This window comes from Ranitomeya imitator, chromosome 4, assembly GCF_032444005.1.
Source record: "Ranitomeya imitator isolate aRanImi1 chromosome 4, aRanImi1.pri, whole genome shotgun sequence".
Taxonomy (NCBI): domain Eukaryota; kingdom Metazoa; phylum Chordata; class Amphibia; order Anura; family Dendrobatidae; genus Ranitomeya; species Ranitomeya imitator.
This window is the reverse complement of record NC_091285.1, coordinates 723,802,946-723,818,362: the sequence shown is the minus strand read 5'-3', so window position 1 is coordinate 723,818,362 and position 15,417 is coordinate 723,802,946. Positions and strand designations below refer to the sequence as shown.

General features: G+C 51.4%; 1 protein-coding gene across 1 annotated transcript in view; it reads right to left on the bottom strand.

Moving 5' to 3' along the window:
- Positions 1-14,910, bottom strand: part of SLC2A4 (solute carrier family 2 member 4) — a 241,825-nt gene extending 226,915 nt beyond the window's left edge. Inside the window, exons 1-2 of the mRNA XM_069767638.1 lie at positions 14,742-14,910; positions 14,567-14,677 (exon numbers count right to left, since the gene is read on the bottom strand). Coding sequence (XP_069623739.1) covers positions 14,567-14,677; positions 14,742-14,780 — 150 coding nt within the window. The 5' untranslated portion in view covers positions 14,781-14,910. The remainder of the gene's footprint in view (positions 1-14,566; positions 14,678-14,741) is intronic.
- Between the last annotated feature and the right edge of the window lie 507 nt (positions 14,911-15,417).

Genomic DNA, 15,417 nt, shown 5'->3' with positions numbered 1-15,417 from the left:
TACCCATCATACCACTGCTCCACACCACGTCCTGTACTCCTGACCTCACCGTGTATGTACCATGTACCATCATACCACTGCTCCACACCACGTCCTGTACACCTGACCTCACCGTGTATATATGACACCATGTACCCATCATACCACTGCTCCACACCACGTCCTGTACACCTGACCTCACCGTGTATGTATGACACCATGTACCCATCATACCACTGCTCCACACCACGTCCTGTACTCCTGACCTCACCGTGTATGTATGACATCATGTACCCATCATACCACTGCTCCATACCACGTCCTGTACACCTGACCTCACCGTGTATATATGACACCATGTACCCATCATACCACTGCTCCACACCACGTCCTGTACACCTGACCTCACCGTGTATATATGACACCATGTACCCATCATACCACTGCTCCACACCACGTCCTGTACTCCTGACCTCACCGTGTATGTACCATGTACCATCATACCACTGCTCCACACCACGTCCTGTACACCTGACCTCACCGTGTATATATGACACCATGTACCCATCATACCACTGCTCCACACCACGTCCTGTACACCTGACCTCACCGTGTATGTATGACACCATGTACCCATCATACCACTGCTCCATACCACGTCCTGTACACCTGACCTCACCGTGTATGTATGACATCATGTACCATCATACCACTGCTCCATACCACGTCCTGTACACCTGACCTCACCGTGTATGTATGACACCATGTACCCATCATACCACTGCTCCACACCACGTCCTGTACACCTGACCTCACCGTGTATGTATGACACCATGTACCCATCATACCACTGCTCCACACCACGTCCTGTACACCTGACCTCACCGTGTATGTATGACATCATGTACCATCATACCACTGCTCCATACCACGTCCTGTACACCTGACCTCACCGTGTATGTATGACATCATGTACCATCATACCACTGCTCCATACCACGTCCTGTACACCTGACCTCACCGTGTATGTATGACACCATGTACCCATCATACCACTGCTCCATACCACGTCCTGTACACCTGACCTCACCGTGTATGTATGACATCATGTACCATCATACCACTGCTCCACACCACGTCCTGTACACCTGACCTCACCGTGTATGTATGACATCATGTACCATCATACCACTGCTCCACACCACGTCCTGTACACCTGACCTCACCGTGTATGTATGACACCATGTACCCATCATACCACTGCTCCACACCACGTCCTGTACACCTGACCTCACCGTGTATGTATGACACCATGTACCCATCATACCACTGCTCCATACCACGTCCTGTACACCTGACCTCACCGTGTATATATGACACCATGTACCCATCATACCACTGCTCCACACCACGTCCTGTACACCTGACCTCACCGTGTATGTATGACACCATGTACCATCATACCACTGCTCCATACCACGTCCTGTACTCCTGACCTCACCGTGTATGTATGACACCATGTACCATCATACCACTGCTCCATACCACGTCCTGTACACCTGACCTCACCGTGTATATATGACACCATGTACCAATCATACCACTGCTCCACACCACGTCCTGTACACCTGACCTCACCGTGTATGTATGACACCATGTACCATCATACCACTGCTCCACACCACGTCCTGTACTCCTGACCTCACCGTGTATATATGACACCATGTACCATCATACCACTGCTCCACACCACGTCCTGTACACCTGACCTCACCGTGTATGTATGACACCATGTACCCATCATACCACTGCTCCACACCACGTCCTGTACACCTGACCTCACCGTGTATGTATGACACCATGTACCCATCATACCACTGCTCCATACCACGTCCTGTACACCTGACCTCACCGTGTATATATGACACCATGTACCCATCATACCACTGCTCCACACCACGTCTTGTACACCTGACCTCACCGTGTATGTATGACACCATGTACCCATCATACCACTGCTCCACACCACGTCCTGTACACCTGACCTCACCGTGTATGTATGACACCATGTACCCATCATACCACTGCTCCATACCACGTCCTGTACACCTGACCTCACCGTGTATATATGACACCATGTACCCATCATACCACTGCTCCACACCACGTCCTGTACACCTGACCTCACCGTGTATATATGACACCATGTACCATCATACCACTGCTCCACACCACGTCCTGTACTCCTGACCTCACCGTGTATGTATGACACCATGTACCATCATACCACTGCTCCACACCACGTCCTGTACACGTGACCTCACCGTGTATGTATGACACCATGTACCCATCATACCACTGCTCCACACCACGTCCTGTACACCTGACCTCACCGTGTATATATGACACCATGTACCATAATACCACTGCTCCATACCACGTCCTGTACACCTGACCTCACCGTGTATGTATGACACCATGTACCCATCATACCACTGCTCCACACCACGTCCTGTACACCTGACCTCACCTTGTATGTATGACATCATGTACCATCATACCACTGCTCCACACCACGTCCTGTACTCCTGACCTCACCGTGTATGTATGACATCATGTACCATCATACCACTGCTCCACACCACGTCCTGTACACCTGACCTCACCGTGTATGTATGACACCATGTACCCATCATACCACTGCTCCATACCACGTCCTGTACTCCTGACCTCACCGTGTATATATGACACCATGTACCCATCATACCACTGCTCCACACCACGTCCTGTACACCTGACCTCACCGTGTATGTATGACACCATGTACCATCATACCACTGCTCCATACCACGTCCTGTACACCTGACCTCACCGTGTATGTGACACCATGTACCATCATACCACTGCTCCACACCACGTCCTGTACACCTGACCTCACCGTGTATGTATGACACCATGTACCCATCATACCACTGCTCCATACCACGTCCTGTACTCCTGACCTCACCGTGTATGTATGACACCATGTACCCATCATACCACTGCTCCACACCACGTCCTGTACACCTGACCTCACCGTGTATGTATGACACCATGTACCATCATACCACTGCTCCATACCACGTCCTGTACACCTGACCTCACCGTGTATGTGACACCATGTACCATCATACCACTGCTCCACACCACGTCCTGTACACCTGACCTCACCGTGTATATATGACACCATGTACCATCATACCACTGCTCCACACCACGTCCTGTACACCTGACCTCACCGTGTATGTATGACACCATGTACCATCATACCACTGCTCCACACCACGTCCTGTACACCTGACCTCACCGTGTATGTATGACACCATGTACCCATCATACCACTGCTCCACACCATGTCCTGTACTCCTGAACTCACCGTGTATGTATGACACCATGTACCATCATACCACTGCTCCACACCACGTCCTGTACACCTGACCTCACCGTGTATGTGACACCATGTACCATCATACCACTGCTCCACACCACGTCCTGTACACCTGACCTCACCGTGTATGTATGACACCATGTACCATCATACCACTGCTCCATACCACGTCCTGTACTCCTGACCTCACCGTGTATATATGACACCATGTACCATCATACCACTGCTCCATACCACGTCCTGTACACCTGACCTCACCGTGTATATATGACACCATGTACCATCATACCACTGCTCCACACCACGTCCTGTACTCCTGACCTCACCGTGTATATATGACACCATGTACCATCATATCACTGCTCCATACCACGTCCTGTACACCTGACCTCACCGTGTATGTGACACCATGTACCCATCATACCACTGCTCCATACCACGTCCTGTACTCCTGACCTCACCGTGTATGTATGACACCATGTACCATCATACCACTGCTCCACACCACGTCCTGTACACGTGACCTCACCGTGTATGTATGACACCATGTACCATCATACCACTGCTCCACACCACGTCCTGTACTCCTGACCTCACCGTGTATGTATGACACCATGTACCATCATACCACTGCTCCACACCACGTCCTGTACACGTGACCTCACCGTGTATGTATGACACCATGTACCCATCATACCACTGCTCCACACCACGTCCTGTACACCTGACCTCACCGTGTATATATGACACCATGTACCATCATATCACTGCTCCACACCACGTCCTGTACTCCTGACCTCACCGTGTATGTATGACACCATGTACCATCATACCACTGCTCCATACCACGTCCTGTACACCTGACCTCACCGTGTATATATGACACCATGTACCATCATACCACTGCTCCACACCACGTCCTGTACTCCTGACCTCACCGTGTATGTATGACACCATGTACCATCATACCACTGCTCCATACCACGTCCTGTACACCTGACCTCACCGTGTATATATGACACCATGTACCATCATACCACTGCTCCATACCACGTCCTGTACTCCTGACCTCACCGTGTATGTATGACACCATGTACCATCATACCACTGCTCCACACCACGTCCTGTACACCTGACCTCACCGTGTATATATGACACCATGTACCATCACACCACTGCTCCATACCACGTCCTGTACACCTGACCTCACCGTGTATGTATGACACCATGTACCATCATACCACTGCTCCATACCACGTCCTGTACACCTGACCTCACCGTGTATGTATGACACCATGTACCATCATACCACTGCTCCACACCACGTCCTGTACACCTGACCTCACCGTGTATGTATGACACCATGTACCCATCATACCACTGCTCCACACCACGTCCTGTACACCTGACCTCACCGTGTATGTATGACACCATGTACCATCATACCACTGCTCCACACCACGTCCTGTACACCTGACCTCACCGTGTATGTATGACACCATGTACCCATCATACCACTGCTCCACACCACGTCCTGTACACCTGACCTCACCGTGTATATATGACACCATGTACCATTATACCACTGCTCCATACCACGTCCTGTACACCTGACCTCACCGTGTATGTATGACACCATGTACCATCATACCACTGCTCCACACCACGTCCTGTACACCTGACCTCACCGTGTATGTATGACATCATGTACCATCATACCACTGCTCCATACCACGTCCTGTACACCTGACCTCACCGTGTATATATGACACCATGTACCATCATACCACTGCTCCATACCACGTCCTGTACACCTGACCTCACCGTGTATGTATGACACCATGTACCCATCATACCACTGCTCCATACCACGTCCTGTACACCTGACCTCACCGTGTATGTATGACACCATGTACCATCATACCACTGCTCCACACCACGTCCTGTACACCTGACCTCACCGTGTATGTATGACACCATGTACCCATCATACCACTGCTCCACACCACGTCCTGTACACCTGACCTCACCGTGTATGTATGACACCATGTACCCATCATACCACTGCTCCACACCACGTCCTGTACTCCTGACCTCACCGTGTATGTATGACACCATGTACCATCATACCACTGCTCCACACCACGTCCTGTACACCTGACCTCACCGTGTATGTATGACACCATGTACCCATCATACCACTGCTCCACACCACGTCCTGTACACCTGACCTCACCGTGTATGTATGACACCATGTACCCATCATACCACTGCTCCACACCACGTCCTGTACACCTGACCTCACCGTGTATGTATGACACCATGTACCATCATACCACTGCTCCACACCACGTCCTGTACACCTGACCTCACCGTGTATGTATGACATCATGTACCATCATACCACTGCTCCATACCACGTCCTGTACACCTGACCTCACCGTGTATATATGACACCATGTACCATCATACCACTGCTCCATACCACGTCCTGTACACCTGACCTCACCGTGTATGTATGACACCATGTACCCATCATACCACTGCTCCATACCACGTCCTGTACACCTGACCTCACCGTGTATGTATGACACCATGTACCATCATACCACTGCTCCACACCACGTCCTGTACACCTGACCTCACCGTGTATGTATGACACCATGTACCCATCATACCACTGCTCCACACCACGTCCTGTACACCTGACCTCACCGTGTATGTATGACACCATGTACCCATCATACCACTGCTCCACACCACGTCCTGTACACCTGACCTCACCGTGTATGTATGACACCATGTACCCATCATACCACTGCTCCACACCACGTCCTGTACACCTGACCTCACCGTGTATATATGACACCATGTACCATTATACCACTGCTCCATACCACGTCCTGTACACCTGACCTCACCGTGTATGTATGACACCATGTACCATCATACCACTGCTCCACACCACGTCCTGTACACCTGACCTCACCGTGTATGTATGACATCATGTACCATCATACCACTGCTCCATACCACGTCCTGTACACCTGACCTCACCGTGTATATATGACACCATGTACCATCATACCACTGCTCCATACCACGTCCTGTACACCTGACCTCACCGTGTATGTATGACACCATGTACCCATCATACCACTGCTCCATACCACGTCCTGTACACCTGACCTCACCGTGTATGTATGACACCATGTACCATCATACCACTGCTCCACACCACGTCCTGTACACCTGACCTCACCGTGTATGTATGACACCATGTACCCATCATACCACTGCTCCACACCACGTCCTGTACACCTGACCTCACCGTGTATGTATGACACCATGTACCCATCATACCACTGCTCCACACCACGTCCTGTACTCCTGACCTCACCGTGTATGTATGACACCATGTACCATCATACCACTGCTCCACACCAGGTCCTGTACACCTGACCTCACCGTGTATATATGACACCATGTACCATCATATCACTGCTCCACACCACGTCCTGTACACCTGACCTCACCGTGTATGTATGACACCATGTACCCATCATACCACTGCTCCATACCACGTCCTGTACTCCTGACCTCACCGTGTATGTATGACACCATGTACCATCATACCACTGCTCCATACCACGTCCTGTACACCTGACCTCACCGTGTATGTGACACCATGTACCATCATACCACTGCTCCACACCACGTCCTGTACACCTGACCTCACCGTGTATATATGACACCATGTACCATCATACCACTGCTCCACACCACGTCCTGTACACCTGACCTCACCGTGTATGTATGACACCATGTACCATCATACCACTGCTCCACACCACGTCCTGTACACCTGACCTCACCGTGTATGTATGACACCATGTACCATCATACCACTGCTCCACACCACGTCCTGTACACCTGACCTCACCGTGTATGTGACACCATGTACCATCATACCACTGCTCCACACCACGTCCTGTACACCTGACCTCACCGTGTATATATGACACCATGTACCATCATACCACTGCTCCACACCACGTCCTGTACACCTGACCTCACTGTGTATGTATGACACCATGTACCCATCATACCACTGCTCCACACCACGTCCTGTACACCTGACCTCACCGTGTATATATGACACCATGTACCATCATACCACTGCTCCACACCACGTCCTGTACACCTGACCTCACCGTGTATGTATGACACCATGTACCCATCATACCACTGCTCCACACCACGTCCTGTACACCTGACCTCACCGTGTATATATGACACCATGTACCATCATACCACTGCTCCACACCACGTCCTGTACACCTGACCTCACCGTGTATGTATGACACCATGTACCCATCATACCACTGCTCCACACCACGTCCTGTACACCTGACCTCACTGTGTATGTATGACACCATGTACCCATCATACCACTGCTCCACACCACGTCCTGTACACCTGACCTCACCGTGTATGTATGACATCATGTACCATCATACCACTGCTCCACACCACGTCCTGTACTCCTGACCTCACCGTGTATATATGACACCATGTACCATCATACCACTGCTCCATACCACGTCCTGTACACGTGACCTCACCGTGTATGTATGACACCATGTACCCTACATACCACTGCTCCACACCACGTCCTGTACTCCTGACCTCACCGTGTATGTATGACATCATGTACCCATCATACCACTGCTCCATACCACGTCCTGTACACCTGACCTCACCGTGTATGTATGACACCATGTACCATCATACCACTGCTCCATACCACGTCCTGTACACCTGACCTCACCGTGTATGTATGACACCATGTACCATCATACCACTGCTCCACACCACGTCCTGTACACCTGACCTCACTGTGTATGTATGACACCATGTACCCATCATACCACTGCTCCACACCACGTCCTGTACACCTGACCTCACCGTGTATGTATGACATCATGTACCCATCATACCACTGCTCCATACCACGTCCTGTACACCTGACCTCACCGTGTATATATGACACCATGTACCATCATACCACTGCTCCATACCACGTCCTGTACACCTGACCTCACCGTGTATGTATGACATCATGTACCATCATACCACTGCTCCACACCACGTCCTGTACACCTGACCTCACCGTGTATGTATGACACCATGTACCATCATACCACTGCTCCATACCACGTCCTGTACACCTGACCTCACCGTGTATGTATGACACCATGTACCCATCATACCACTGCTCCATACCACGTCCTGTACTCCTGACCTCACCGTGTATGTATGACACCATGTACCATCATACCACTGCTCCATACCACGTCCTGTACACGTGACCTCACCGTGTATGTATGACACCATGTACCCTACATACCACTGCTCCACACCACGTCCTGTACTCCTGACCTCACCGTGTATGTATGACATCATGTACCCATCATACCACTGCTCCATACCACGTCCTGTACACCTGACCTCACCGTGTATGTATGACACCATGTACCATCATACCACTGCTCCATACCACGTCCTGTACACCTGACCTCACCGTGTATGTATGACACCATGTACCATCATACCACTGCTCCACACCACGTCCTGTACACCTGACCTCACCGTGTATGTATGACACCATGTACCCATCATACCACTGCTCCATACCACGTCCTGTACACCTGACCTCACCGTGTATGTATGACACCATGTACCCATCATACCACTGCTCCATACCACGTCCTGTACACCTGACCTCACCGTGTATGTATGACACCATGTACCCATCATACCACTGCTCCATACCACGTCCTGTACTACTGACCTCACCGTGTATGTATGACACCATGTACCATCATACCACTGCTCCACACCACGTCCTGTACACCTGACCTCACCGTGTATGTATGACACCATGTACCATCATACCACTGCTCCATACCACGTCCTGTACACGTGACCTCACCGTGTATATATGACACCATGTACCCATCATACCACTGCTCCACACCACGTCCTGTACACCTGACCTCACCGTGTATGTATGACACCATGTACCATCATACCACTGCTCCATACCACGTCCTGTACACGTGACCTCACCGTGTATGTATGACACCTTGTACCCATCATACCACTGCTCCACACCACGTCCTGTACACGTGACCTCACCGTGTATGTATGACACCATGTACCCTACATACCACTGCTCCACACCACGTCCTGTACACCTGACCTCACCGTGTATGTATGACACCATGTACCATCATACCACTGCTCCATACCACGTCCTGTACACCTGACCTCACCGTGTATGTATGACACCATGTACCCATCATACCACTGCTCCACACCACGTCCTGTACTCCTGACCTCACCGTGTATGTATGACACCATGTACCATCATACCACTGCTCCATACCACGTCCTGTACACCTGACCTCACCGTGTATGTATGACACCATGTACCATCATACCACTGCTCCACACCACGTCCTGTACACCTGACCTCACCGTGTATGTATGACACCATGTACCCTACATACCACTGCTCCACACCACGTCCTGTACACCTGACCTCACCGTGTATGTATGACACCATGTACCATCATACCACTGCTCCACACCACGTCCTGTACACCTGACCTCACCGTGTATGTGACACCATGTACCCATCATACCACTGCTCCATACCACGTCCTGTACACCTGACCTCACCGTGTATGTATGACACCATGTACCCATCATACCACTGCTCCACACCACGTCCTGTACACCTGACCTCACCGTGTATGTATGACACCATGTACCCATCATACCACTGCTCCACACCACGTCCTGTACACCTGACCTCACCGTGTATGTATGACACCATGTACCATCATACCACTGCTCCACACCACGTCCTGTACACCTGACCTCACCGTGTATGTGACACCATGTACCCATCATACCACTGCTCCATACCACGTCCTGTACACCTGACCTCACCGTGTATGTATGACACCATGTACCCATCATACCACTGCTCCACACCACGTCCTGTACACCTGACCTCACCGTGTATATATGACACCATGTACCATCATACCACTGCTCCACACCACGTCCTGTACTCCTGACCTCACCGTGTATGTATGACATCATGTACCATCATACCACTGCTCCACACCACGTCCTGTACACCTGACCTCACCGTGTATGTATGACATCATGTACCCATCATACCACTGCTCCATACCACGTCCTGTACACCTGACCTCACCGTGTATATATGACACCATGTACCCATCATACCACTGCTCCACACCACGTCCTGTACTCCTGACCTCACCGTGTATGTATGACACCATGTACCATCATACCACTGCTCCATACCACGTCCTGTACTCCTGACCTCACCGTGTATGTATGACACCATGTACCCATCATACCACTGCTCCACACCACGTCCTGTACACCTGACCTCACCGTGTATGTATGACACCATGTACCATCATACCACTGCTCCATACCACGTCCTGTACACCTGACCTCACCGTGTATATATGACACCATGTACCATCATACCACTGCTCCACACCACGTCCTGTACTCCTGACCTCACCGTGTATGTATGACATCATGTACCATCATACCACTGCTCCATACCACGTCCTGTACACCTGACCTCACCGTGTATATATGACACCATGTACCCATCATACCACTGCTCCACACCACGTCCTGTACTCCTGACCTCACCGTGTATGTATGACATCATGTACCATCATACCACTGCTCCACACCACGTCCTGTACACCTGACCTCACCGTGTATGTATGACACCATGTACCATCATACCACTGCTCCACACCACGTCCTGTACACCTGACCTCACCGTGTATATATGACACCATGTACCATCATACCACTGCTCCACACCACGTCCTGTACTCCTGACCTCACCGTGTATATATGACACCATGTACCATCATACCACTGCTCCACACCACGTCCTGTACTCCTGACCTCACTGTGTATGTATGACATCATGTACCCATCATACCACTGCTCCATACCACGTCCTGTACACCTGACCTCACTGTGTATGTATGACACCATGTACCATCATACCGCTGCTCCATACCACGTCCTGTACTCCTGACCTCACCGTGTATATATGACACCATGTACCATCATACCACTGCTCCACACCACGTCCTGTACACCTGACCTCACCGTGTATGTATGACACCATGTACCATCATACCACTGCTCCATACCACGTCCTGTACTCCTGACCTCACTGTGTATGTATGACACCATGTACCCATCATACCACTGCTCCATACCACGTCCTGTACACCTGACCTCACCGTGTATATATGACACCATGTACCATCATACCACTGCTCCACACCACGTCCTGTACACCTGACCTCACCGTGTATGTATGACACCATGTACCATCATACCACTGCTCCACACCACGTCCTGTACACCTGACCTCACCGTGTATGTATGACACCATGTACCATCATACCACTGCTCCACACCACGTCCTGTACTCCTGACCTCACCGTGTATGTATGACATCATGTACCCATCATACCACTGCTCCATACCACGTCCTGTACACCTGACCTCACCGTGTATGTATGACACCATGTACCATCATACCACTGCTCCATACCACGTCCTGTACACCTGACCTCACCGTGTATGTATGACACCATGTACCATCATACCACTGCTCCACACCACGTCCTGTACACCTGACCTCACCGTGTATGTATGACACCATGTACCATCATACCACTGCTCCACACCACGTCCTGTACACCTGACCTCACCGTGTATATATGACACCATGTACCCATCATACCACTGCTCCATACCACGTCCTGTACACCTGACCTCACCGTGTATGTATGACACCATGTACCCATCATACCACTGCTCCACACCACGTCCTGTACACCTGACCTCACCGTGTATGTATGACACCATGTACCATCATACCACTGCTCCACACCACGTCCTGTACACCTGACCTCACCGTGTATGTATGACACCATGTACCATCATACCACTGCTCCACACCACGTCCTGTACACCTGACCTCACCGTGTATGTATGACACCATGTACCATCATACCACTGCTCCATACCACGTCCTGTACACCTGACCTCACCGTGTATGTATGACACCATGTACCATCATACCACTGCTCCACACCACGTCCTGTACACCTGACCTCACCGTGTATATATGACACCATGTACCCATCATACCACTGCTCCATACCACGTCCTGTACACCTGACCTCACCGTGTATGTATGACACCATGTACCATCATACCACTGCTCCACACCACGTCCTGTACACCTGACCTCACCGTGTATATATGACACTATGTACCCATCATACCACTGCTCCACACCACGTCCTGTACACCTGACCTCACCGTGTATATATGACACTATGTACCCATCATACCACTGCTCCACACCACGTCCTGTACACCTGACCTCACCGTGTATATATGACACCATGTACCATCATACCACTGCTCCACACCACGTCCTGTACACCTGACCTCACCGTGTATGTATGACACCATGTACCATCATACCACTGCTCCACACCACGTCCTGTACTCCTGACCTCACCGTGTATATATGATACCATGTACCATCATACCACTGCTCCATACCACGTCCTGTACTCCTGACCTCACCGTGTATGTATGACACCATGTACCATCATACCACTGCTCCACACCACGTCCTGTACACCTGACCTCACCGTGTATGTATGACACCATGTACCATCATACCACTGCTCCACACCACGTTCTGTACACCTGACCTCACCGTGTATGTATGACACCATGTACCATCATACCACTGCTCCACACCACGTTCTGTACTCCTGACCTCACCGTGTATGTATGACACCATGTACCATCATACCACTGCTCCACACCACGTTCTGTACACCTGACCTCACCGTGTATATATGACACCATGTACCATCATACCACTGCTCCACACCACGTCCTGTACACCTGACCTCACCGTGTATGTATGACACCATGTACCCATCATACCACTGCTCCACACCACGTCCTGTACACCTGACCTCACCGTGTATGTATGACATCATGTACCATCATACCACTGCTCCACACCACGTCCTGTACACCTGACCTCACCGTGTATATATGACACCATGTACCATCATACCACTGCTCCACACCACGTCCTGTACACCTGACCTCACCGTGTATGTATGACACCATGTACCCATCATACCACTGCTCCACACCACGTCCTGTACACCTGACCTCACCGTGTATGTATGACACCATGTACCCATCATACCACTGCTCCACACCACGTCCTGTACACCTGACCTCACCGTGTATATATGACACCATGTACCCATCATACCACTGCTCCACACCACGTCCTGTACACCTGACCTCACCGTGTATATATGACACCATGTACCATCATACCACTGCTCCACACCACGTCCTGTACACCTGACCTCACCGTGTATGTATGACACCATGTACCATCATACCACTGCTCCACACCACGTCCTGTACTCCTGACCTCACCGTGTATGTATGACACCATGTACCATCATACCACTGCTCCACACCACGTCCTGTACACCTGACCTCACCGTGTATATATGACACCATGTACCCATCATACCACTGCTCCATACCACGTCCTGTACACCTGACCTCACCGTGTATGTATGACACCATGTACCATCATACCACTGCTCCACACCACGTCCTGTACTCCTGACCTCACCGTGTATATATGACACTATGTACCCATCATACCACTGCTCCACACCACGTCCTGTACACCTGACCTCACCGTGTATATATGACACCATGTACCATCATACCACTGCTCCATACCACGTCCTGTACACCTGACCTCACCGTGTATGTATGACACCATGTACCCATCATACCACTGCTCCACACCACGTCCTGTACACCTGACCTCACCGTGTATATATGACACCATGTACCCATCATACCACTGCTCCACACCACGTCCTGTACACCTGACCTCGCCCTATGCCCCGTGTGACCCCTTTTTTCGTGGTCACCCACCTTTTGAGGGGCGTTGATGACTCCGATGTTGTATCCGAACTGGAATGAGCCCAGGATCGCGGTGAACACGGACAGAACCAGCGTTTTGGTGACTCCGGAGCGCACGACCTGCTGTAGACAGAAGTTGTCAGGTGTTTGCCTTGCGGACCCTCGTTCTTCTCACCCGTGTATTTACCTGCCCCCCGTCAATGGGCTGAAATCCTCCGGAGGGCATCGTGGCTTCTGCGCCGTGGAGTGTTCGGAGGAAGCTGTGACCTTGTGTAAAGGAGAGAAGTAATGGCTGTGGGGGATGGGGCAGAGCGGCATCGGGCGAAGGACCAACTGCACAGTCTGCTGAGGAGAGGGCGAGTGACGGGTGGCAGCGAGGGGCGGCCCACCCCAGAGTAACACAGTGGGAGGGACCCTGACCTCAGCCTGGAGACCCCCAGGACTGGTCAGACTGGAGAAGAGAGGGGGCCGAGCATAGAAAAGAGGGGGCCGAGCGGGGATAAGAGGGGGCCGAGCGGGGATAAGAGGGGGCCGAGCGGAGATAAGAGGGGGCCGAGCGGAGATAAGAGGGGGCCGAGCGGGGATAAGAGGGGGCCGAGCGGGGATAAGAGGGGGCCGAGCGGAGATAAGAGGGGGCCGAGCGGGGATAAGAGGGGGCCGAGCGGAGATAAGAGGGGGCCGAGCGGGGATAAGAGGGGGCCGAGCGGAGATAAGAGGGGGCCGAGCGGAGATAAGAGGGGGCCGAGCATAGAAAAGAGGGGGCCGAGCGGAGATAAGAGGGGGCCGAGCGGAGATAAGAGGGGGCCGAGCGGAGATAAGAGGGGGCCGAGCGGAGATAAGAGGGGGCCGAGCGGAGATAAGAG